The following is a 27,269-nucleotide window of genomic DNA, read 5'->3' on the forward strand; positions in this document are numbered from 1 at the left end:
AAGTGGGGGCGAAACATCCTGCACTAGATCGAACTCCCAAAAGGAAGCGTGGAGGAGCCCCTTTGAAAAACAGGAAAGCGAAAATCCAGAAATGTAGTAATGTGGGGGAAAGACAATTGATAAGAACCTCTAACAGCCCTGTTTCATGTCAGCCTACTGTACAAGTGACTACGTCTTTATTAAGCTCTGGTGATGTGTGCCCCACTGAGTTTGGAGATGACATTTGGTCTAAAATGGAAATTATTTTTACCAAGACATGCCTTCCTCTTTCTGACAGACTCAATACTATAGAAAGTAGACTTTCGCGTCTTGAACTATTGTTTGCTCCTGCCCAGGTAGAGGAGGAGGGAACAAGGGTCAATGGTGATGGTGATAATGGTAATTTAGAGAGGATGTCTAGGCTAACAAATGTAGTCTGCCAACATTCTGCCCCGTCTGAAGTGAACAATGTAGCAAATTTATCCCCCCCCAACTGTACCATCCAATGACCACATATTCCAACCTAGCGACAGTGTTGTAAATAAAAACCCAGAAGTAAGGAGAATGGGGGGGTGCAGAGGGACTGAGAACCAACATCCTCCAGCAAACAGCACTATGACCTGTGATGTTTAAAAAAAAGTACTACCATGTATAGATCTCCCTCCTGAGTCTATACCATATGTGGTGGTGCTTGTAGGGGTCCCAGTTCTGAGCCAGAGAAAAAGAGAGGACTACAGTGAGCTTAAAAATAAATGTATCCACTGGCTGAACTACAATAGGACACTTCCCTTACATGTATCTAACAAAATTATTTTTGTTCGACGAGTGGATTGGGTGGGGCCAAGGGGGAAAAACATTATGGGGGACTGTGTTGTGATTAATTTTAGGAATAGATGGGCGGTCAAACATATTTGCAAATGTTTCCCGGTACGTTCACTAACGCAAATTCAATCCCTTCCCCTAACTTACTTCTACCCTGCTACCCCTACCGATTGTAGTTCTAATAGAGGAGGTCAGTTTTGGGAGGACCGGGACACTCTTGGCCCTAGTGTCCAGGCTGGGCACGTTAATTGGAAGGGAGAAAATACCCACACCCCTAGACTGGCTATGTTTCCCCAGAGCAATAGATTTAGTGTCTTGGACCAAATAGATTGACGACAGAAGAGCTGCCTGACTCTATTTTCACACGCTGATGATCAGGGTCCATCTGTAGTTAGGGAAGGCTCTGAGGTAAATCCATGTTCTTCTATATTACCTAGTTCCCAGGGGGGCAAGTCAGCCCGGGAGGCTATTGGGGTTAGTGATAGGGGGGGCAGTGGGAGTAAGTCGGCTGGTGTACCGCTTGGAACCTCGCCTTCAGTAATCCAGGAAGGTGTAAATTGTGTTGCATCCCCGATGGCAGCGGGAAGGAACCATGAGAGTACTATAGGAGAGAAGGTGCCAAACCCTAGCAGGGGGGGAAGTTTATTGATAGCCCACTTGCTGGGGACGATAGCTGCACTACGGTACAAAAGGAAATCCTGGGGGGGGGGGGGGAGATTAATGAAAATATTAAAATTCTCTCCTGGAATTTGGCCGGGATTAAAAATAAACTACTATGCCCAGATTGGGGATCGTTTGTAGACAAGTGTGATGTTTGCCTAATGCAGGAGACGTAGGCCCTGGAAGACAACCAGAGGAAAGGTTTTGCCACTTTTAGTATATTGGCTACAACGAAGGGTAGTGGCAGACCATCGGGGGGATTAGGCATCTGGGTGGGCACCCACCTGGCTGCTAATGCAGTGCAGATACCAACTAACTCTCTCGATGTGCAATGTGTCCTTTTAACGCTCCCAGATAACACACAAATTGCCCTACTGAACATCTATTCAAGGCCCATCCAGAGTGGGCAAGAGTCTGGAGTAATTGATCAATTGAGGCAGTTTATTTTGACTCTTAACCCAGCAGTTATTCTAATAGTAGGGGGCGATTTTAACTGCCAGTTTGAGCCCCTCACTGACATAAGCTTAGATGGGCTAGACAACGAGGACCAGCACTGGCATATTCCGGAACCTCAGATTCCATTAGTTAGAGCATGGATGCCGCTGGTCCTCCAAATAAATTTGTTTACTTTTTCGTCTTCTCTGAGGGCATGTAATGGGAGGACAAATTTGGACAGACCTGGCCTACCGACCTTCAATAGAGAAGGGCAAAATTCTATTATAGATTATATTTTGGTTGAATCCAGATCATGGGATAGGGTTCAGGATTTTCAGATCTATCCAAGGAAAGATAGTGACCACAATCCCCTTGTTATGACACTTAAACCAGGGAGTTGGGGCTTGTCTAATCCTGCACCAGAGCCAAACTCACTAGAACATCCTCTCTCGCTAACTAACAACAGGCGGAGAGCTAAATGGCCATACATACAAGGTTTCCCAAATAAACTCGCAAATATTTACCTACAGGCCGTACCACACCTAAGAGAAATGGGAGTGGTCGGGGCAATGGTTATGCATTCAGGATTAGAGGATAAGCCTCTGAAAATACACAAACAGTTGACTTCCAAACTGTTTGATGTGTTCTATCCGGAAGGAAGGAAAAAGGCAAAACCTGTCTCAGTCCATCCCTGGTACAATGTTAACTGCAGAAAAGCTAAAAAAGATTTGCTAACTGCTGTAAAAGCCAAGGGCAAGATAAAGACTAAGCAATGTCGGCTCAAGTATAATCAGGTCATCCAAAGGGAAAAGAGAGAGTGGGAAGCCGCTAAATGGGATGATCTTAGAATTGCACTTAAGTACAAAGACCTGAAATCTTTTTGGACAATTGTTAGTTCTGGGGGTAGGGTGGGCAGTTTGGCAACTGAACCGAATATAGCTGCAGCAGCTTGGGAAGCTCACTTTGGAGCCCTGTATGCTTACTCGGGCAATGACGGTTCTTCAACCCCATTCCCAGGCCTCCTCCATGAGTATCGATTGGAGGGGGTCTGGGAGATTACCTCCTGCGAGGTTCAAGCTGCCATCCTTAAATTACTGCCCAATAAGGCGCCCGGCTTAGATAAGCTGCAAGGGGACTTATTTCGGTCTGAACCGAAAATATGGGCTCCATATTTATGCGTTCTCTTTAATGCCATATTAAAGGACATGGACCCGCCGGATACCTGGCGTGGTGCAGAGATAGTCCCTATTTACAAAAAAGGCAGTCCTCTTAAACCGTCCAATTACAGGCCTATCAGCCTGATAGATGTCACCCAAAACTGATGGGACTGAATATTTTAGACAGAGTCCAGGGCTGGATCGAGGAAAACGAGATCTTGAGCCCTTTTCAGGCTGGTTTCAGGATATGCACATCGACTGTGGACCAGATGTTCAGACTTCAGGTCTTGTATTGGAAAACGGTGAGTGTGGAGGGTGGCAGCCTCTACCTCATCTTCGTTGACCTGAGGTCTGCGTTTGATCTGGTCCCTAGGGATAAATTGTGGAGTGTACTGCTCGATCTTGGCTTACCACCTTATCTCCTGGACGTGCTAATGAGGCTCCATACTGATACTTATGCACAAGTTAGGTGTGGGAAGCACGGAGAACTGTCAGCCCGCTTCCCGGTGAATCAGGGGGTGCGCCAGGGGTGCGTCCTGGCCCCTACCTTATTCTGTCTATATATTAATGAGCTTATAGACCACCTACTTGGAGTAAAGAACACCGATGCCCCGAGGCTATTCTTAGGTCGGGTGCCCGCATTGATGTACGCGGACGACACTTTGTTGTTGTCCAAGACATCAACGGGCATCCAAGGAATCCTGGATGGTTTTGCTGGTTTCTGTGCATCAAGGGGCCTGGAGATAAATTTAGATAAAACTACATTTATGATTTTCAATCCTCCTAGGCAGACACGCCCCAATCCACTTCTGGGCGGAACTCCACTGGAGCGAGTAAAGACCTTTGAGTATTTGGGCGTTACTCTTGCAGAACATCTGGAATGGGATACCCAGTTAGCAAAGGCTGCTCTTAAGTTAACCAAAGTGGTGGGGGGGATCCAGAAAATGCACAGAGTCTCCGAGTTCAAGCCTGCTGCCCCTGTCATTGAAATTTATAAACTACAGGCTAGAGCGGCCTCTTTGTACGGGGCAGAACTCTGGGGACACCAAAGGCCTATTAACCTCATGAAGGTAGAACATACATTTATGAGGAATTTATTGGGTCTTCCAGTGAGTAATCGGTTAGTACCTCTCCGTATGGACCTAGGGCTACTTCCTATTGAGGATGAAGTGGCACTACGGCCACTAACGTACTGGAGAAGATTGTGGTCAGTGCCTGAACCTGTTTGCTATAAAAATGAATTTTGGGAGATCTCGGCTGTATTGAGAACAAAGAAAACCCCGTGGCTGACACACATTAGGGCAACTAGCATTAGGATTGGCCTACCTGAGCTCTGGGAAACACCTGGTGTAGCTTGCCTAGCCCGAACCAGGGCTGATTTGGTTCGCCACTTTAGCCACCACAACTTATCGTCTCTCCATGTGAGTTCCACAGTGGGAAGATTGACTATTGAGTTTCTTCAAGTAAAAGAAGATTATAAAAAGGAAGAATTTTTAGATTTGATTTATCCATCACTGGCGAGGAAACTTTACATGCAATTCAGGATGGGTAGTCTTCCTCTTAAGGTGTTTACTAGCAAATGGGACAGTAACAAGAACACTGAGTGTCCAGCCTGTAAACACAATCTTGAAAATGAAATTCATGTCCTTTTTTTTCTGCCCAGCTTATCAGGCTGTACGGAAACGTTGGGTGATACCAATTTGCAGAAACTTAGGCTTTAGTCAGTGTGCTCTAGCTTTTAGAGTCTTAAAGTATGGCACGCACTCCCCCATTATATTTGCTGTCTCGCGGTTTTTAAACGGTATGTGGACAGACGCAGAAAATTTCTTAATGATTAAACTGGATAGTAGGAATTATTTGCATATAATGTAATGTACTCTTTCGATAACTAATCCAATGTTTAATCTGTTTTTATGACTGATGGATTAAGCCATAGTTTTAACTTTGTAAATAATGTGTATATATATATGATGTAGCTTGAATTTGTATTGTTCTATTCTATTTTATTCTTTTCATTTTTTTATCCTGTGTCATGTATGTATTTTATCTTGTACTTTTATGGTCCATTGTGACCGAAATAAAGTTATCGAATGGTATCCATGTCTAATTTGCGCCCTTTTCAACACCTGGACAATTCGTTATTTGTTTTGTTATGGGAAAAAAGTGCTGCAGAAGAAAGAGTCTGTTTTTTTGCCTGCAAATGGTATCAACAAAGGGTTTGTGGTTCTGAAATCACCATATTCTCATCTTTCAGGACAGGCAGACTTTTGTTAGAAAAGCGAAATTTTCTACAAAGTTTTGGCATTTTACTGGGACGTAGCCTATTTTTGCTATTTTTTGCGCTTTCAACCTCCTTTCAGTTAGTGGTAGAAATGGGTGTGAAACAATAATGGATCCTGGAAAGCTATACCTTTATGAAAAGTAGATATAATTCTCAATAAAGCAAGGGGTCATTTGTGTAGATCCTTCAAGTTTTTTTAATAGAAACTAACAGTTATAAATACAAAATATTGAAATTGAGTTGAAAATAACAGTCATTTGTGCCAATGTTTTCACATGTAACATCTTCTAAGCATGGAAGATCTTTGAAAGCAATATCCTGTTAAATCTGCTGGGCCCTTCTGGTTGTGAGTATATATAGGACTTGTAGGTTTTCCAAGAACCAGAGGAACCCAGAGCCAATAACTGAGCTGCATCTTGCAATGTTTTTTCATTCTGTACTGGGCATATAGCAATTTATTTGTAAAATATAGAGTGAAAAATGCTACCAGGGAAACCTATATATTTCCAAAATGGGAAGAAAATATGGAGTTTAGAAGCAGTGGTTGTTTGCATATCTCCAAAATTGTCGGTACACATACAAGCATGTGAGTCTTTTTTACAAATTGTCTTGCGTTTGGAGTGCAGAAATGCAAAGAAAGTCAATTGGTAATAACACTTGTTCTATAATTCTGTGTTCCCCTAATTCTCCCAATAAAAAATGGTACCTCACTTGTGTGGGTAATCCTTGTGCCTGCGACAGGAAACAACCCCACAGGCAACGCAGACACATCACATTTTTCCAATAAAAACTGACCCTTTTTTGCAGTGTGCCTTGCTGTGGATTTTAGACCCTAGCTCAGCTGGTATATAGGGATACCAAGCAAACCTATACATTTTTCAAAACTAGACATCCAGGAGAATCCAGGATGGGGTGACCTGTGTGGCTCTCACCAGGTTCTGTTACCCAGAATCCCCTGCAAACCTCAAACTTTGTAAAAACAAAAAGAAAACTAAATTTTCCTCACATTTCTGTGATTGTAAGTTCTGGAATCTGTGTGGCTCCACAAATTTCCACCCACCCAGCATTCCCCAAAGTCTTCCGATACAAATGGTACCTCACTTGTGTGGGTAGGCCTAGTGCCCGTGACAAGAAACGGCCCAAAACACAAGCTGGACAAATCCCATTTTTCCAGTGAAAACTGACTCTTTTTTTACAATGTGCCTAGCTGTGGATTTAGACCCTAGCTCAGCCGGCACCTAGGGAAACCTACAAAAGCTATACATTTTTGAAAACTAGACACCCAGAGGAATCCAGCATGGGGTGACTTGTGTGGCTTCCACAAGGTTCTGTTACCCAGACTCCCTTGCAAACCTCAAACTTTAAAAAACAAAACACATTTTCTTCAAATTTCTGTGACGGATAATTCTGGAATCTGCAGGGAGCCACAACTTCCACCCACCCAGCATTCCCCCAATAAAAATGGTGCCTATTACCAGCAACAGGAAATGGCCCAAAACATAACGTGGACACATCACATTTTTTCAGTGAAAACAGACCCTTTTTTCGCAATGAACCTAGCTGTAGATTTAGGACCCTAGCTCTGCTGGCACATAAGGAAACCTAGCAAACCTATACATTTTTGAAAACTAGTCATCCAGGGAAATCCAGAATGGGATGACTTGTGTGGCTCTCCTGAGGTTCTGTTACCCAGGATCATTTGCAAACCCGAAACTTTGTAAAAAAAAAAAACATTTTCCTTATATTTCTGTGATGTAAAGTTCTGGAATCTGCATGGAGTCATAAGCTTCTACCCACTCATAATTCCCCCAAGTCTTCCGATAAAAATGGTACCTCACTTGTGTGAGTAGGCCAAGTACCCGCGGCTGGAAAGGGCCCAAAACCCATTGTGGAGACATCAAAATTACCAACCACAAAACAACCTGGTTTTGCACGGGGGTCGCCTACATTTTTGGTCTCGGACTAAGCAGCCTTCTAGGGAAACCTACTTAACCTAGACATTTATGAAAAATAGACAGCTGGGGGAGTCCAGGGGGGTATGGCTTGTGTGAATCCCTCAACTTTTTCTTACCCAGAATCCCCTGTAAACCTCAAGAGTAGTTGAAAAAATCTAATTTGTCACACATGTCTGTGTGAAAAAGTTGTGGACTCACAATGCTGACACAAATTTCCTACCACCCAGCGTTCCACCAGGTCTCCTGATAAAAATGGTACCTCACTTGTGTGGGTGGGCCAAGTACCCATGGCAGGAAAGGGCAAAAAACGTATTGTAGAGACATCAAAATTACCCATCATAAAACAACCTGGTTTTGCAAGGGGGTCACCTGCGGTGTGGTCCCGGGCTTGGTGGTCATCTAGGGAAACCTACCTAACTCAAACATTTCAGAAAACTAGACAGCCAGGGGAGTCCAGGGAGGTATGGATTGCTGGAATCCCCCAATGTTTTCCTACCCTGAATCCCCTGCAAACCTCAAATTTAGCTAAAAAAAAAACACATTTTCATTACATTTCTGAGTGGGATTACCACACCGGCACAAATGTCCTACCACCCAGGGTGCCCCTTGGTCTCTCGATAACAGTTATACCTCATTTATGTGGGTGCCCAATGCAGAGTTAGCCTAAAAATGCATATATAAAACAAATAGTGCTTAAAACTCGCTGTGCTATCCCCTCAATCCCTATGTTGTGGCCCTTCCCAGTCGCAGGACCTTGGCCCACCCACACAAGTGAGGTATAATTTTACTCTGGAGACAGAGGGGAATGCTGGGTTGTAGGATATTTGTCCCGGTGTCGTGATCCCAAACAGAAATGTGAAGAAAATGTGATTTTGTTTTTTTAGCTAAATTTGAGGTTTGCAGGGGATTCTGGGTAGGAAAACACTGGGGGGTCGACACAAGGCAAAAATAGATCAAATTAAATTACCCCGATTGGAAGCGACCCTTGCCCAACGGGTCACTTCCATTTACAACAACAAAACAAATCCTTAGTTCTAGTAGGATTTCTATCCACCCCCCTCCCCCGGGAGGGGGTCAGATGGACCTTCAAAAGGGGCCTATCCACCCCCGGGTAGGGCAGAAAACACACACAAGTATAAAAATAAAATTAGGGGGTGATCACTGCCCAAGGAATCACCCCCATGCAAAAAGGCCAAATAAAGGGCCGATCTGTCTCTGGGGGACGGGGGTAGGAGGGGCAGAAAATAGATAAACTTAAATAACTCCCATTATCCCGCTTTCATTTACACAAATTAAATCCCAGGTGCCTATTGGGAGCCTTCCTGCTGCACGATCGTGACTCCATGCGTGATCGTGCAGCAGGAATGCGCTGCAAAGAGACATCAGGGGAGAGGAAAAACTATTTCCTCTCCCCAAATGCCTTGATGCATGGAGAAACCCCCCCCAGGATCAGGAAACACCTACCTGATCTCTCTGACACCTGGATGCACATGGCTTCCAGCACGTCCAGCTGCTCCTGATGACGTAGGGTCGTGCTGTGCACGCTGACATCATAGGATTGCCGAGGGGCGATTCCATCCCTGTTTGGCTCTTCCCCATGGGTGGGTGCCTTGACGGAACAGTTCCGTCATGAGCACACACCCACAGAGGCTCATGACGGAACCGTTCCTTCATGAGCTTAGAAGGGGTTAAATATAGCAACACTGAGTGTTTAAAAGAGTTCTGACAACTTTTGGTTCCAGTGCCACTGCACCTGCAGCACCTTTGAAATCATGGCCCTAGTGCCTGCTAGATAGCTGCACTTGTGACTGTCTGTTTAGTAGTAACATTTAGAAATATTCTGCGTTTAGTAGAGTCGCTAGAGCTTGTGGCCCTTGTGCCACTGCAGCTGCTGCACCATTCAAATCAAGCCCCTTTTAACTGCTACATAACTGCACTTGTGCCTGCCTGTATAGTAATAAAACATAGCAATATTTGGTGTTTAGAGGAGTTCTGACAACCTTTGGGCCCGTGCCACTGCACCTGCAGCACCATACAAATCAGAATCCTGTTGTCTGCAAGGTAACTGCACTTGCGACTGCCTGTTTGGTAGTACAATATAGCAATATTAGGTCTTTAGTGGGGTGCCAAGAACTTTTGGTTCTGGTGCTACTGCACCTGCTGCATCATTCATATCAGGACCCTATTGCCTATTATTGCCAGAAATAATCTGGGTTTAGTGGGGTCTTGGAATTTTTGGCCCCAGAGCCTCTGCACCAGCTGCACCATTCAAATCAAGCCCCTTTTAACTGCAAGGTAACTCCAATTGTTACTGCTGGTTTAGTTGTCAAATATGGCATACTAGGTGTGTAGAGGAGTTCTGACAACTTTAGGGCAGGGTCCTACCGCACCTTCTGCACCATTCAAATCATGATTCTGTTGTCTGCAAGGTAACTGCACTTGTGGTTGCCTGTCTAGGAATAAAATATAGCAATACAAGGTGTTTAGTGGGGTGCCTGGAGCTTTTGGTCCCGGTGCAACCTGCTCCTTGGGGTGCACCTGCTGCACAATTGAAATCTAGACCCAGGTGCTTACTAGATAACTGTACTTTTGACTGCCTGTTAAGTTGTAAAATATAGCAATATTAGGTGTTTAGAGGCATTCTGACAACATTTGGACCCAGTGCCACTGCACCTGCTGCACCATTCAAATCATGACCCTGTTGCCTGCAAGGTAACTGCACTTTTCACTGCTTGTTTGGTAATACAATATAGCAATATTAGGTGTTAAGTGGGGTGCCTAAAGCTTTTGGTTCTGGTACTACTGCATCTACTGCACCATTCAAATCAAGTCCCTTTTAACTGCAAGGTAACTGCAATTGTGACTGCCTGTTTAGTAGTCAAATATAGCGATATTATGTTTAGAGGAGTTCTGACAACTTTTGGGCACGGTGCTACTGCACTTGCTGCACCATTCTAATCAAGAACCTGTTATCTGCAAGGCAACTGCACTTGTGGTTGCCTGTTTAGGAATCAAATATAGCAATATTAGGTGTTTAGTGAGGTGACTGGATCTTTTGCTCAGTTTGAATGGCTTTAGGCTAGATAATTCCAGCTGTGAATATTAACACATTTTCTACGATGGTATACTATCAGTTTTAATGGACGAAGTCCATTTTCTATATACGCCACATGCATGTTATTCATATGCTTCATGAGAGTTAATAGCTCAGAATTATGGCAAAAAACGAGAATTTTAGTCAAATGAAGAACTCATTTTTGAACTTGATCACCAGAAGAGGCATTCATTTATCGATGTGTGCAGATGACCCTGTGGTATTGAACAAAACACATACAGGCCAGTAACACTTCTCGTTGGAAGGGTGTAATGCTAAGAATAACTTACTTTTAAACTTGACCAATACTAGGGTCAGGGAATTTGTAAGGAAGAAAAACAATTCAGTGGTACATATAGAGCATTAAAGTTGGTACTTCAAATATGTTCAAGTACCTAGGTGCGGTGATATCCCCATCCTAATGCCATTAGCACTAAATTGATTGTAATGTTTTTGCATTTCTATATTCACTGTACATATATGAATAAAAAAACACAACTAGGTCAGAACATGAATTTTCATGACTCTGAATGTTAACAAATTAACCTGTTTGTAAAAAAAATGATGACGGTGACTTAATCAGTATTGGAGGTTTTACTTCGCCCAAAATGGTTCGTCGTCTATGAATGTAAGACGTTACAACGAATTCCGTTGCAACGCATGCCTTTACCACGCATGCGTTACAACGGAATTCGTTTACCACGCATAACATTTACCTCGATTGCTTGCGTGGTGACGTCTTACGTCGTTAAGAGAAAGCGGAAGTTTATTTTCCGTTTTCTCTTAAACGACGCTGATTAAATACATAACCCGACGTGACTTCAGGTGAGTTTTTTTCGGGGGGGGGAGACCCCCCCAAGCCCTCCTTTTTTTACTTTTTACCTTTACCACATATACCTTTACTACAAACCACGTAGTAAAGGTATGCGTGGTAAAGCCTTTCATGGTAACCACGCATGCGTTGTACTGCATGCGTGGTTAACGATTTCGTGGAAACGGCTTTGTTGTAATGGCCGTTTCCCGTCGTCTATAAGATGTACACATGCACAATTGATGTGATTGACTTTTCTAGAACAAACATATACACATGTTTGTCAGCAGCTACATAATTGATACTTATGGTAGTAAATATATACCATACACAGGGGAATATTATATGATTAGAATCCGTCTTTGTACGTAAGTAAACAAAAATAAGGTGTTGGTCGAAAGAAAGGCATATGAATGTGTTTGGGTTGATTAAGATGTTTGCATGAAGGATAATAGCAGATCAACGGACAGCTGAAATATGTTGCAAATATTTAGATTTCTAAAACAATAATTTATTTTCACATCATAGCAAAGGTGTTATTGTTGATGAATAGTCAAAACATTTTAAAATATTTTGTTGTATATAAAATGTATTTACATTCTTTTGTTGTGAGTAAACAAAAATAAGGTGTTGGTCAAAAGAAATGCCTATGAATGTGTTTAGGTTGATTGAGATGTTTGCATGAAGGATAACAGCAGATCAATTGACAGCTGAAATATCTTGCAAATATTTAATTTCTAAAACAATAATTTCTTTTCACATCATAGCAAAGGTGTTATTGTTGATGAATAGTCAAAACATTTTTAAATTCGTTTGTTGTATTTAAAATGTGTGTAATGTATAGCTTCATTTTTTGAGAGCAGTTTTTCAAAAGAGAACTCTCCTGTGTTATAGAGATGTACGAGTAACTCCTGCTGCTGTGAAGAATGATGTGGATTTACTCTGGCGTTTCTCTGGTGATGGAGAAAACACTGTGCTAAAAAGTATTGAATATACTTCAGGTAAATATAATTCTACAGTCCTCTGTTAACCTGTACAATGTCATTGTTTTCGCACGAACTATTTTTACTCATGTTCGAATATATATTTAACCAACACGCTGTTTTCCATTCAAAATTCCTAAAAACCCTTTCTTATAAAATCAATGCAATAAACAGTATACCTAAATACATTTACTCTCTACAAAGATAAATGTCTAGCATTGTCCAACTCCGGATTGTCTTTCTATTACACACTCCCCAAGAAAAAAATGAGAATACGGACTGCTCGTCTCATATCTCTGCATGGTGGTTACTAGTCACAAACAAGAGCTGTAAAACCAACTAAGTAAATAGTGAAGCGAATTGAGCATTTTTTTAAAAAGACAGTAGAGGCGATAAACTAAGCCTGTATTAAGACTGCAACAAACAAACCCTTGTGAATACATACACAGTGTTCTAGTTAAAAAAAACATTTCTGCATTGTAGGCTCTTTATTGACTATCATCAATGTAAGAATAATTTCTTTCAGCGGACAGAAACTCCAGAACAATCTACATCCAAATATATATGGTAGAGAGGGTGAGGAGTCTAACATGTCTCATGCTGTTGAATACCCTACAAAGCCTTTCATTTTTTATTTATTTTTTTTTTTTTAACAAATCCAGGTAAAACAGAGGTCATTCACATAAAGCAAAGAAGAAGAATATATAATTGTACAGTAGCCAATGAAGTACGTATATACAGAAAAAAACAAGGATATCAGGAATTCATAAACTCATACTGAGTGAATAAGTTACATTTTGTACCAAGCTTTTATACCTAGCATATATAGCAATAAATAAATACATAAGTAAGAGGATAGGTCCAAATTATGGTACGATAGGCCTAGCCCCTGTGTTCCAAATTGATATGGGCGACCAGATCTTATTGTCCCACCTATTAGCTTGTCTTCCCCTAGTGGCATAGATAGCACTTTCTTGGTTGAAGATCCCCAGAAAGCGAGCCAGCCACATTTGGAAGCTCGGCGGGTCTGAGTCTTTCCAGCGAGCTGCGAGTATTATTATATATACAGCGGTTCCAATATAACAGTGCTTCTTCCTCAAAATTTAATTCAAGTGTGCTGTCATACCCGAGCATGTAGAGGGTGGGGGGAAACCTATTTTATGTCCAAAAACCTCTTCCCAGAAGTCAAGCATCATTGTTTTGATCGATGTTAACTTACTACATTCACAGAACTTGTGTATGAGCGTGGCTGGACCTACTGCACATCTCGGGCATAAGTCGTTTATCCTTTTTCCCCATGCGTGTAGTTTTTCAGGAATAAAATATAGGTTGTAAATCATTTTGTACATCTGGGCCTTTAAACTAGACGATATGAGTAGATGTGATGATAAGGATAGACTCATATCGATATCTACATTTGGGTTGGATAATTTGCCAGACCAAGCTACTTCTGTTTGCTCCATGTCATCCTGCAGCTTCTCTAAAAGAAGCCCATATATTTGGCCGATTTTGATAGCACTTTTAGTAATGGTTTCTATAATTTGACTTCTTTCTAAATTAATGTTGGGCGCTTTAAGCTTTAAAATAGTATAGACCTGAATAAACTTAAAGCAGTCTCCGTTAGATAGATAGAATTTCCTCTATAGGTCTGAGAAGGTAATACATATATCCTCACCTAGGAAATCGCCAACTGTGATAATTTCCATGTTTTCCCATTTCTTGGCAATATCATCGTTGGCTAGCATGGGAAGCAATGTAGAGCGCCATAAGGGGGGTGTATCGGTTTATCTTCGAAATCTGCATGTATTTAACAGTTCTTGACCAGATTTTCCAAGCATTAGAGATGACCTTAAATTTGTTTTTTTTAAAATAGCTCGGTTCTGTACTGTGGCAAGGAAATGAGTTTTAGAGATCTCCTAATTTTACCGTGCTGCCACAAAAACTTAGACATTAAAGATTCTAGAGACTTTAGAATGTTGTCTTCAAAAATCAGCGGAATTGCGCGAAATAGGTATAATGCCCTAGGGAGTATGTTCATTTTTAAAAAGTTCCTCTGCCAATAATTGACAGGTGCAGGCTGTTAACTCGTTCTAAGTCCTTTCTTATAGTATCAATTAATGGCTCATAGTTGAGTTTGGGGATAGATTTAACATCTGGACTTATTCATACACCTAAATATGTGGCTTTTTCAGATTTTCTGGGATCAGTAAGTTCGATGTTATTAGTAGAGAGTATAATTGTTTTATCCCTATTAAGGGAATATCCCGAGTAGCGCCCATAAGTTTGTGTGACAGCCTCTATTTGAGATATAGCCTCAGCGGGGTTAGATGTTAAAACAGCAATGTCATCAGCATAGGCCAATATTTTGGTTTCATATTGGCCCGTTACCACAGGTTTAATTGTTTGATTTTCAAGGAGTTTTAAAATCAGGGGGTTCTCTTCCAGGGGATCCTCATCAATAGTCATAAGCACTGAATATTCCCGCCCATGTGCGGGACCCCGGAAACAATATAAAAATATATATGTAAAAAACACATATATCTGGCTCCAAATATATGTAAATACATATATCCTTTTTCTCACACCAATGCAGCCCTAAAACCAAGGCTAGACAATGTAAACACTTGTATATGTACAGCAATTAGAAAGGAAACAAAAAACACATTAGGTCAAATAGTCCTTGAACTTTGTGTTTTAATGAGTAAAACCACTCATAAATCCTGAAAATTGCTCATAAAAGACTGTCAGCCATAGGCTGCATTGAGAAGCAATAACACAGAAACTGAAAGCATTTTCAGCTAAAAACTGGCACCGTGCCTTTAAGGCAGCCATGACCCCAGGCTTCCCATCATGCCTCAGGGGTAACAGTTAGGTCAGTTGTTCTTTCCGGCTCTTTCAGTCAGGACCCTGGTTAAACAGCTCCCACCTTTCTTTGGCTTTCTGTCAAACATATTTGGTGATTTCCTTAAATTTTTGTATTCACTCGACGGCTTTTGGCCTTAGAGAGATAGTGCTACCTTTTTTGGGCTCAAAAAAGGTAAATTTTTTGTCAAAATGCCTTCGCTTTTTGATCCCTGCCCTTCCTGTGGGAAGAAGAAGGCTAAGTCTGATACACATCCTGTGTGTATCCTCTGTCTTCCTGACTCTCATTCTCCACAAAGCTGTGATCACTGCAAGTCCTTGTCAAGTAGAACTCTCAAGGACAGAGAAAAGATCAGAATGTATGGACTTTCTGAGAGAGGTAGGTCTCCAAAGAGACAGAAAAAGCAGAGGACGCCGTCGACGTCGAGAGATGTCCCGACTTGCTTTCCTTCGGCGTCGGGATCGGCGTCGAAGGTTCCACCGACGATAAGTCAACTCCCCTCGACGGTGAAGACTTCAGCGTCGAGAGTCAAGGTAACTCCGCTGCCGTCAACCGGGCGATGTGCAGCGTCGAGAGAGAGGTTGCCATTGGAGCATGGCAGCTCGACGTCGAAACCTCCGCCGTCGAAGCCTCAGGTCCAATCTTTGGCGTTGAAGCCTCCGTCAACGCCTAGTCATCAGCGTTCGTCGTCGAGGCATCCTCTGTCGGGGTCCCATCATCTACGCTCGACGTCGAGGCACCCTCCGTCGTCGCCAGGCCATCGGCGATCGACGTCGAGGCACTCTCCGTCGGCGTCTCACCATCAGCGCTCGACGTCGAGGCATTTATCGTCATCGACAGGACATTGGTGTTCGACGTCGAGACATCCATCGCAGTCCAGTCGAGGGCATTCAGCGTCAAAGCATCCTCCGTCGGCGTCCAGTGATCGGCGCTCGACATCGAGAAGGCCTCCATCGATGTCGCCTCACCGGCGTTCGACGTCGAGACAGGGGACTCCAGCGCAGTCTCCACAGGTTCACCATTCCTCGGCACAGCCTCAGCCAGTGGTGGCACAGCACACCGAGACGTCGGCTGGACCGGCTCCGTCTTCGAGTCATGGGCCTACATCTCAGAGGTCCTCAAGAACAGCTTCAGCTGCGGCAGGTGACCCGGGCTCTCCAGTGAGCATCAGTCACGCTGCCAAGAGGAAGAGAACACCAGAACATCATGGTTCTCGCAGTCACACGGCTTCTCCTGTGAGCCGGTCTTTCTCGTCAGGCTCATCTTCCGGCCCTGATGTGATCATTTATACCTCAGGCAGCGAGGGATCAAGGCATTCTTCTATACCCCCTCCACTTGGGCAAAAGGATGTAACACCTGCACGCTCTCCAGTGAGGGACACCACACAGCAGTCTCCTGCCATCAGACGGTCTCCGCAATAGTATAGGCCACTACATCACTGGGCTACAGACAAGGAGACAGCGTCTCAATTGCAGCAGCCGATCTCTAGGCCTAGAGAATGGTCACGCTCTCCGGTGAGGTCCAGAGAAAGATCACGCTCCCCGGTTCGCCATAGGGAAAGATCACGCTCCAGGGTGCAATTCACCAGGCGTAGATCAAGATCTAGGAGCAGGAGGAGAGAACGAAGATCTCCTACTACCTCTTCTTCTCCGACACGCTCCCATAGAGACTACTCTCCCACTCTGACGGACTCCCCGCCATCAAGGGTATCTCCGATCGATGATATGTGTAAATGTAAATGTGTGTATACTTGTAAAGTGCACTGCCGCCCCATCTCGGGGCATCCTGGCGCTGTATACCGCTGTGGAACTCATCCTGGCTTTCCCTGTGAGATGCCCCCTCCAGGGCGCCCACAAGGTGAAGCCAGGCATCCCAGCGCTGTTGGGGCCGTTGTGGAGATTAAACAAGCTATTGCCCAGAGTTGCAGAGTGGGACCCATGATTAGAGTAGGCACCGAGGCGAGAATTATCGAGTCCGCGGACATTGAGCCCAAGACCCTGCCGCGTCGGGAATTGAACCCTGGTCCCGGGCCTGACCTCTGCTTCAGGGTATGCCGCTTCTAACCAGTGAGCCACACTTCTTCACCTTTCAGGACATACTGGGTAGAGGGGCTCTGAAACTGGGAGTTCCCTTAACAACTCCGCAGGTCAAGACCTGAGTGATTTTTGAAACGCTGCATCACAGGTCTGGACCCAAACCCCTTTTGCCATTAGTGCCTGGGATTATAGATCCGGTGATGGAGGTATTCCTCACCCCGGCAACGATCAAAGCGGAAGAAATACAGATCTCTAGAGGAGGACCCTCTGTTTCTCAGAGCTGATCCGCCCCCGGACTCAGCAATCATCGCAGCAGTGAAGAAGTCCAGTGCGGTCTCCTCTTCCGCCACTGTACCTCCGGACGAGGACAGCAAGACACACGACTCGTGGGGGAGACGAGTCTGTAGTACTTCAGCTTCCTTTCTCAAAATTTCCAACGCGGAAGACCTTTTGGGGCGTTAAGATAGGTCCCTGTGGGATTCTCTACAGCGTTTCGTAGAGAAGCTCCCTCAAGAAGACCGTAAGGACTTTGAGGAGATCCTTCTGGAAGGCAGTCAAGTCTCCAACCAAATTATAAGTGCCGCACCGGACGGGGCTACCTTGGCGGCGCATGGATATGCCCATTGAATATCAGCAAGGAGATCATCCTGGTTGCGCCTAACGGCTTTAAAACCAGAAGCTCAGGCGCGCATCTTGAACTTGCCCTTTTCAGGGACTTAACTGTTTGGAGCGAGCACGGACGAAGAGATGCAGCGCATGAAAGCAGAGCTGGACACTCTCAAGGCAGTAGGGCTTGAAAAGAAAAAGGAGTTCAAAAAGAAATATCGCTACTACAACAAGGGCTCTTCAAAACAGTGGGTTCAACCCCTCACTGGCAGAAGAGTCAAGACCAGCAGGGACAGCAAAAGTCCCAGTATAGAGGAAAGTATAGAGGAAAGTGTAATTCCAGAGGAGGAGGGAATCAACGCCTGGGCAACAATACCGGCAAAGCCCAGTCAAAGCAATGAGTCTTTCCTTCCCCCAGCGCCGTGGACCACTCCAGTGGGGGAAAGCGTTGCGGGTCATTTGAAAGAGTGGCGAAACATCACAAAAGACAGATGGGTGTTGTCTACACTTCAGAATGGATACTGTCTTCGTTTCAGTCATCGGCCTCCACCTGTTCCCCCGATGGCAACATCGAATCATCAGTTACACCTTCTGCAAAAGAAGTGACCACTCTCCTCGAGAAGTCAGCCATCGAGAGAGTGCCAGTGTCTCAAAGGGGAAAAGGAGTGTACTCCCGATATCTTCTGGCCAGAAAAAAGGGCCAAAAGGCAGAATACAGACCCTTTCTGGACTTGCAAACTCTCAATCTGCACGTCAAAAAGGAAAGATTTCGCATGTTGGCGCTTCACCAAATATATCTACATCTCAGGAGGGGAGATTGGATGTGCTCGCTGGACCTCCAAAATGCCTACTTTCATATTCCAATACACTCCAGTCACAGAAGATTTCTTCGGTTCCGGGTGGGGACCTCCCACTATCAGTTCAAAGTCCCGCCGTTTGGGTTGAAGTCGGCTCCCGAGATGTTCACGAAGTGTGTTGCAGTGGTAGCAGCCGCTCTATGCCGCAGAGGGGTCTTTGTATACCCATACCTGGACCATTGGCTGTTGAAAGGTCCTTCCCCAGACAGCGTAAGAAGTCAGTTCCAGACTTGCATAGAGCTCTGCCAGCTACTAGGGCTACATGTAAACTTTGGAAAATCAGTTTCTCAACCCACCCAGAAGATTCACTTACTAGGAGCTCTGCTAGACTCCGAGGTAGGAAAACTGTTTCCTTCGGAGGAGAGACAGTTTTCGATAACCCAGAAATGTCAGCTGGTACTTCGCAACAAGGCTCAGAAAGAGCGCCGGATTGCCTCCCTGCTGGGTTCGATGGCATCATGCATCTTCCTGGTCCCGAATGCCAGACTTCGAATGCGTCCTCTTCAGCAGGATCTGGAGGACAAGTGGGACCAACAATCTGCTCGCTGGGACAATCACATCACTCTCTCGGACGCAGCTCGAGCTTCCATTCCATGGTGGACCAAAAAACAAAATATGCAAGTGGGAGTTCTGTTCCATCAACCTCCCCCTGTACAGACACTGATCACGGATGCTTACCTTCTAGGTTGGGGAGCGCACATGGGTCAACTACAGGTGAAAGGTCTGTGGTCTCACAAAGAAAGTACCTACCACATCAACATGCTAGAGCTGAGAGCAGTCCATCTAGCTCTCAAGGCGTTCCTTCCCTCGATTCACGAAGCTTCAGTACTAGTACAGACGGACAACACCACCACAATGTACTACTTGAACAAGCAAGGGGGAACACGCTCACGAACTCTGTCGTTGGAAGCACAACGGATCTGGAATTGGCTTCTGGCTCGCAAGTTGTCCATCACAGCAGTCCACCTCCCAGGAGAGCAGAATGTGAGGGCGGATGCTCTAAGCTGTCATTTCGGCGACAGGGAGGATTGGGTCCTCCACGACGCAGTGGTAGAAGACATTTTTCAATCCTGGCGTCATCCCACCATAGACCTGTTCGCGGACGACCAAAACACCAAATGCCGCGACTTCGCCTCCAGGTTCTACCGGCCAGGATTGAGAGGGAATGCTCTTTTGATCGACTGGTCAGGGGAATTTGTGTACGCTTTTCCACCCCTCCCGTTGATCCCGAAGGTGGTGAGCAAGCTAACACACTTGTGCACAACGATGATCCTCATCGCCCCCAGACTGGCAGAGGCAATGGTGGTACAAGGACCTGCTTCACCTGTCAGTGACTCCTCACAAGAGGCTACCATGCAGGCCGGACCTGTTGTACAAGATGAACGGGAGGATCCACCATCCCAACCTTCCGTCATTGAGCTTGGCAGCATGGCTCCTGAAGTCATACAGTACGGCCATCTAGGGCTGCCAGAGGACTGCATGTTCATCCTAAAAGAGGCAAGACGTCCCTCCACGAGACATTCTTATGCATGCAAGGGGAAGCGATTCTATATGTGGTGTATACAGAATGATCATAATCCAGTTCAATGTCAGGAAGAAGCAGTTCTTCCTTATTTGTTATATCTGGCTAAAGCAGGTTTACAGTTTAATTCCATCAAGGTGCACCTAGCTGCTATAACAGCTTATAGGAGGTCACCTTCTCAAACCTCTTTTTTCCGGTTGCCATCTGTCAAGGACTTCCTGCAAGGGTTAAAAAAAGTGTACCCTCCAGTGCGTCCTCCTTCTCCTCCCTGGGAGTTGAACCTGGTGCTATCGAAGCTAATGGGTCCGCCTTTTGAACCCATTCACAAAGCTACTTTACAACATCTTTCCTGGAAAGCAGCTTTTTTGGTGGCAATCACGTCAGCTCGTAGGGTGAGCGAGATTCAAGCTCTCTGTTCCTCTGAACCCTATACAGTCTTTCATTTGAATAGAGTAGTGCTACGGACGCATCCATCTTTTCTCCCTAAAGTGGTGTCAGATTTTCATGTAAATCAGACCATTTCTCTGCCCACTTTCTTTCCCAATCCCTCCACTCCAGCTGGGCTCTGCATTCTCTAGACCTGAAAAGAGTTTTAAAATTCTATCTAGATGGGTCTAAGGGTATTCGTCATTCTGATCATCTCTTTGTTAACTATGGATCGATCAGGACAGGTCATGCTGCCTCGAAACGGTCTATTTCTAGATGGATCGTTTCATGTATTAAACTTGCTTACCAGCTAGCGCAGAAGCCCTTGGAGTTTTCTCCCAAGAGGGAGAGCTGCGACTGCGGCTTTCCTCAATAATGTACCCATGTCTGAGATCTGTAAGGCGGCGACCTGGAGGTCTGTCCATACATTTACCAGACATTACTGTCTTGATTCTGACACGAGAGCAGATACCCAGGTAGGCCAGGCCTCCTTGCGGAATCTGTTTAACAGCTAGTTTTGGGCTGTTATGATTGGTCTTTTTAAGTTGGGTCATGTACTTCTCATTTACCTGCAGGTGGTTGATGGGCCTGCTATTCTATTCAGTGCTTATGACTATTGATGAGGATCCCCTGGAAGAGAAGGATAAGTTACTTACCTGTAATCCTAGTTCTCTTCCAGGGGTATCCTCATCAAAGTCATAAGCAACCCACCCGCCTCCCCAGGTAAATGAGAGCTGTACGTCTCTGACTTGTGGTTTAGCCCTGACTTCAGGGTTAAGCAAAGAACAACTGACCTAACTGTCACCCCTAAGACATGATGGGAAGCCTGGGGTCATGGCTGCCTTAAAGGCACAGTGCCAGTTTTTAGTTGAAAATGCTTTCAGTTTCTGTGTTATTGCTTCTCAATGCAGCCTATGGCTGACAATTTCTTTTATGAGCAATTTTCAGGATTTAAGAGTGGTTTTACTCATTAAAACACAAAGTTCAAGGACTATTTGACCTAATGTGTTTTCTGTTTCCTGTCTAATTGCTGTACATATACAAGTGTTTACATTGTCTAGCCTTGGTTTTAGGGCTGCATTGGTGTGAGAAAAATGATATATGTATTTACATATATTTGGAGCGAGATATGTGTGTTTTTTACATATATATTTTTATATTGTTTCCGGGGTCCCGCACATGGGCGGGAATATTCAGTGCTTATGACTTTGATGAGGATACCCCTGGAAGAGAACTAGGATTACAGGTAAGTAACTTATCCTTTATGTAAAGTGCGAATAATATCGGGGAGCAAGGGCAACCTTGCCTTGTGCCCCTTGAGATTTGGATTGTGCTTGATTCAAGCCCATTATCAGCAGTTTAGTTTTAGGATCTTGATACATCGCCATTATAGATTTAATAAGATTGGGGCCAAAGTTATTATACGCCAATATTGCTCAAAGGAAATCCCACGACACGCGGTCGAAGGCCTTCTCGGCGTCAAGGAGGATCATCGACATCTGGCCACCCGTCCTGGACATGATGTCAAACAGGGAGATAGCCCTTTTAAGTATGGTTGGTGGTGCCTTTTCCGGAGATGAATCCATGCTGCCACGGGGAGACCAGATGTTCGGCCACCCTCCCAAGCCGATTATCCATAATTTTGGCATATAATTTTGAGTCAGAGTTAATTAGGGAAATTGGGCGGTGTGATGACAGCTGGTCTGGGGCTTTTCCTTTCTTTGGAAAGATGATTATATTTGTTTCCTTCCAGGACTCCGGGGGCGTCCCACCCCATTGTATACCTAGGAATAGATCGAGAAGAAGAGGACATAGACATTTGCTCAGAGCTTCATATAACTCGAGGAGGATTTTATCAGGGCCAGCGGCCTTCCCTGAGACGAGAGCGGAGAGAGCTATCTGCACTTCTGTGAGGGTGATTTCTTTCTCGAGGTCTTCTCGGGTTGTGGCATCTAAGCTCCTGCTCATATCTGGATCGTTTAAAAAATCCATAGGGAACATGTCTGACTCGACCCTATTGGCTATGCTATCCTTATGGTAGAGCTTCTGATAGTATTGTTGGAATGCATTGATTATGTCTGCTGTTTGTGTGTATGTATATCCTCCTGATTGTATAGCTGAGATTGCATTAAAGGAAGTTTTCTGACGAGTAAGCAGTGCTAGCTGCTTGCCTACTCTTTCCCCATTCTCATATACATTCCTCCGATGTGCTTTATAGGTTTCTGCGGCTTTCTGGGTCAGCCCAGAGTTTAAGTCTGTTTTTAGTACTAACATAGGATACATAGTGTGTTTCCCATCCTCCCCTTGAGCTATTTGCGTAGTGTGCTCTTCCTCCGCCCTGGCTAGTTCGAATATCTTTTGATTATATTCCCTATTGCGTTGCTTTTTGGTTCTAGCTACATAGCTAACCGTTTCCCCCCTAAGGGCTGCTTCAAAACAATCCCAGACCACACACCTTGGGGCGTTAAAGCGGTTTATATCAAAGAATTCTTGAGCCCAGTTGGCAATGTATTTAATGTATTCCTTATTAACCAACAACTTCCTATCAAAGGTCCAGCTCCTAGATTGTCTACTAAAGGCAGTTAGGTTAAAGGTAAGGGTTAGAGCATTATGGTCCGATATCGTTTTGGGATGTTTAATGATTGTAGCTTGACTAGAGAGATCCCTTGTTGTAAGTATGTAGTCAAGTCTAACGTATTTGTTGTGAGGGCATGAGAAGTATGTGAACCCGGGGTCTGATTTATTTTTTGCATCCCATATATCGACCAGACCAAAACTATTTCGGAGCCGAATAATTGCATTAAATACTCGCGGTTTGCGGCCCAAATACTTTTGCTGTTTCTGTTTCTGATTATTAAATAAGAGTCCCATCGAAATGTTCAGATCGCCCCAAAAAACAAGTGGGCTTGACAAGAGGCAAGCTCTAGTTTGAGTTTCTCAAGGATAGCGGGATCATCTTGGTTGGATCCATAAACAGAGCAGGTAGTTATGCCCAGAGTTAATTCAATGATGACCCATCTACCCTGAGCATCTGCCATTTTACGGATAGCTGGGCCTAAGAAAATTTTAGCAAGTATTGCTACCCCACGCGTGTTGGATGTTTGGGCAGTGCAAGAAAGTAAAGTAAACCCCCTAATTTTTAATAAATCCCCTTTGTCCCATGGCAAGTGGGTCTCTTGGAGACATACTATATCTGCAGAGTTTAGGTAGATTATTTCCCTGATATACAAAACGTTTTGTTAATGTACTTCCTAGAATTAGTGTGAATATAATTATACTGCTGGTGACTCCTGTTTTGGCCTGGATTTGTTTTTTCCTCTATTTTTAATGCTTCTCCCCCCCACCTATCCCCCTGGGTGCCCCGTCCCCCTCCCCCCTCCGGATGTGAGCCCAGAATGAGGCATACAGACTCCATAAGAGTCTGGGTTGATGAATATGCGACACAACAACAGAGCTTTAAGCAGTAAACCTCTTGTTAATAGCTTGAAGAAGACACCAACCTTTAATCTTTATAAAAAGGAAAATATTGTGCAGACCCCAGTGGTGAACCCTCCTCCAGCAAGTGAGAGACTCAGCCCAGATCATGTCACACTAAGCATATATGTCAAGTTTACCATATGCAGTCAGGTAAGCATCACTTTAGATACTAAGAGCACATAGTCATGTCTGGCTAGCTCATTTTAATTCGTCCAAGTATTCCTTAGCTTTGATCTCTGAGAGAAAAAACGTTGTTTGGCCTCCATTGATGACTTTAAGCCGTGCAGGGTTGTTTAGGTATGCTTGTGCTTTTTTCTCTTGAAACAGCTTAATTAACATGCAAAGCCTCCACCTTCTTTCGACTGTGGTGTGGCAAAAGTTGGGGTGGACAAAATAGGAGACCCCTTTACTAGAACGCTTAGATTCAGGCCTGGCTTTTTCAAAAATTGACTGTCGGAGCAGAAAATTGCCAAGTACACCAAAATAGCTCGGGGATAGGTCCCAGGTTTTGTTGGGAGTTTGAAAGGCATACGGTGTACTCGCTGGATTTTCGCATCCCAATCTGAAAGTTCCAGCAGAGAGTCTTTGAATAGGTTAACCACAAAAGAGTGAATGTCATCCGCTTCTGCCGCCTCGGGACCCCCAAGCACGCGAAGATTGTTCCTTCGTTGGCGGTTTTCAAATTCCTCTAATTTCCACCAAACGTCCGCCAGCTCAGATTAATGAGATTCGATTCCTTCTTGGTTTGTGGCAAGTTCGTTTTCATTGGAGAGCACCCTGGACTCAATCTCTGTCATTCTATCCCCAAAAGAGCTACAAGTCTTCGTTTGCTTGCGTACAACCCCTTGAACCTTGTGCAATGCTGCTTGTGCTTTGCATCCGTCTTGTGCTGTTTCTTCGCGATGGGCCACTATAGCTTGTAGTACGGTATCTAGCGTCGCTGATGGGGGCCCCCTGACAGAAAGGTGAGTGAACTGCTGAGCTGGTTTGGCACTACACGAGGGGAGCATAAGTTGATTGGTGGGAGTGTAGTCCCAGGCTAGCTCACTTCCACAATGTTGCGTCTTTTTGCGTTTCAAAGCTAGCTTAGATTTGATGGTATTAATCTCTACTTTATCTCCACTGCTGCCGCAGCTGCCACTCATCAGTAAGGTATGACATAGAGTCGTCTGTCCATTCTCCTCCATTCTCTGCCTCGTCGGAGAAGGAGAAGAAATCACTCGGGTCTTTTTCTCCCTCCACATTGCCATCAATAATTGCCTGTGCCTGCTCATTAACTTCTCTAACCAGTCTCTGTTCTTCATTCAATCCTGCAGATCCCTCTAGAGACGTATACAGATCTGATACGATTTTCTGTACTCCCTGAGCACCCTGTACATCTTGCCCTCGCCCCTGTGTACCATTCAAAGTTAGATTAGCAAAATTGGAGACATTAACTTCTGCTAATGAGTCAATATCTTCTGGAGCCTCAGCGGTTATATCAACATTAGTATAAGTGTTAGCAACGTCCCCGTGTCCATTCATGGTTTTAGCCCCCACAACACTTACTTCTTTAATGGTAGATTGTGCTAGTTTTTTTCCGAAGCGGTTGGGTCAGGCTTCTCTTTGGGGGTTGATCGAGTTTCAACGGGGTCACGCTGAGCATTCGTATCCTCGGTGCTTTCATCCGCAGCACCCAGTGCAGTTCCTACGGGAGCCGCGACGATCACAGCCGCATCCCTAGTGGATGCTGTCAGGCGCTTCTTTTCTTGCTCTGGAAGCACTCAAGGAGCCTTTCGCCACAGGTCGATTACGGTGGAGCCGGGAGCATCTTTTTTCCGGTCCTTTTTTCGGCCCGATGCAGCAGCGTTCTGTCTCTGTGAGTTGTTGACCGCCGTTGTCTCGAGGGGCACTTTCTCCGTCATTGCGAGCGCCTGTATGTCTCCGGCATCACTCTGTGCCTGGAGTACGGCATTTTTCCTCAAAGCCAATCTAACCGCTCTTGCTTGAGCTGCGGCGGACAACGATGCTGCGGCAGCTTTCGGGGCCATTGCTGGAGATGAAATTCCTTCTGTTGATTCTACACGGTAGGTGGGGGCGTCAGACTCGTCAGATTCCTCAGACTCGTTGTGAGAGCTGGTCGTTGAATTTAATAGAAATCTGATGACAGCCCAGCAGATCAAAGTGTAGAGAGCCGATAAACGTTTAGGGTCAGGATTGTATGCTCTCAGATATTCCTTCAGTGGAACCAACAAAGGCTTGGGTCTGGTTACTACCTGGCCTAGACCACTCTAACTAGATAAACAACAAGGATGGCCAGGTAAATACATTCAAAATATTAACATTGACACCACACCTAGCCAATAATCCTAAGCGGGCAACGTTTTCATTCTGATAATTTTTTACTTATTTACATATTTTTCAATTCAAAATGTGCGATAAGAGACACTGTTGTCAAATACATTGAACACCATCAACACATATTACAAACAATGAGAACATGGATAAATGAAAAACATTCATATAGCAAACAATGAAGAAATGAAAAACATTTATATAGACACCATATATAAACACAAGGGGGGATGCCTCCAAATATTACATTCATGGGGCACCAGTCATAATATCATATATACAAACAAGCGGCCAAACAATAATTTTCATAGGCCTGCCTGTCAACTACACTGAAAACTGTTTTTTTTATCAGGGTCTCATTTGCAAGAAAGTATTATTTAAACTGCATTTCTGGGGGCGTGGCCAAGATGGCATCGGAGTAGGACGCTTCTGAGAGCCTCTCCGACGCCGACTCTGCATAGCACCGAATAGCGGGATCCAAAGCGCCACTACAGGCGTGCGAGGAGCGGCGGAGATCGCTGGCAACCGGGGGTACCGTCCGGTGCAATCAACGGCCTGGCGGGGTGCCTGTGGCGGCTACCGGAGCGGTGGAGAGCTGAGGCCTAAGAAGCACCGGCCTCTCGTGATCAGGAGGCCGACCCCAGTTGAGGAGGCGCCGGCGCGGCTGAGGAGCGTCCCGCGCGAGCACACAGGCTCCGCCCCCGCGACCCACCGCTCGGCGGGAGTCGAACCCGGCCGCTGGGGTCTGGAAGCGGGGACGAGCTGAGGAGAAGAGCCGGCGGTGCGGGGCTGGAGCCGCGGAGAGGGTCCGGTAAGCGGTGCACCGAGCCCGGAGAAGGCGCCTTGCAGCGGGGACATCTGGTGAGGCTGGGACGCTCGAGGACGGCGGCCCCTGCTCCCCGGGCCTGGGGGGGCAGTACGGCTGCAGGAATTGCCGCGGCTGCTGGGACTCCGACACGGGGGCTTGACTG

The 27,269-nt window shown here is 45.1% G+C and overlaps 1 protein-coding gene across 2 annotated transcripts in view; it reads left to right on the top strand.

Moving 5' to 3' along the window:
* The window catches only part of ODAD2 (outer dynein arm docking complex subunit 2), a 1,353,572-nt gene that overhangs the window by 319,514 nt on the left and 1,006,789 nt on the right, over positions 1-27,269 (top strand). For both annotated transcript variants that reach the window (XM_078663397.1, XM_078663398.1), the window contains one exon: positions 12,089-12,195. In XM_078663397.1, coding sequence (XP_078519523.1) covers positions 12,089-12,195 — 107 coding nt within the window. The remainder of the gene's footprint in view (positions 1-12,088; positions 12,196-27,269) is intronic.

Source organism: Lissotriton helveticus, chromosome 10, assembly GCF_964261635.1.
Source record: "Lissotriton helveticus chromosome 10, aLisHel1.1, whole genome shotgun sequence".
Taxonomy (NCBI): domain Eukaryota; kingdom Metazoa; phylum Chordata; class Amphibia; order Caudata; family Salamandridae; genus Lissotriton; species Lissotriton helveticus.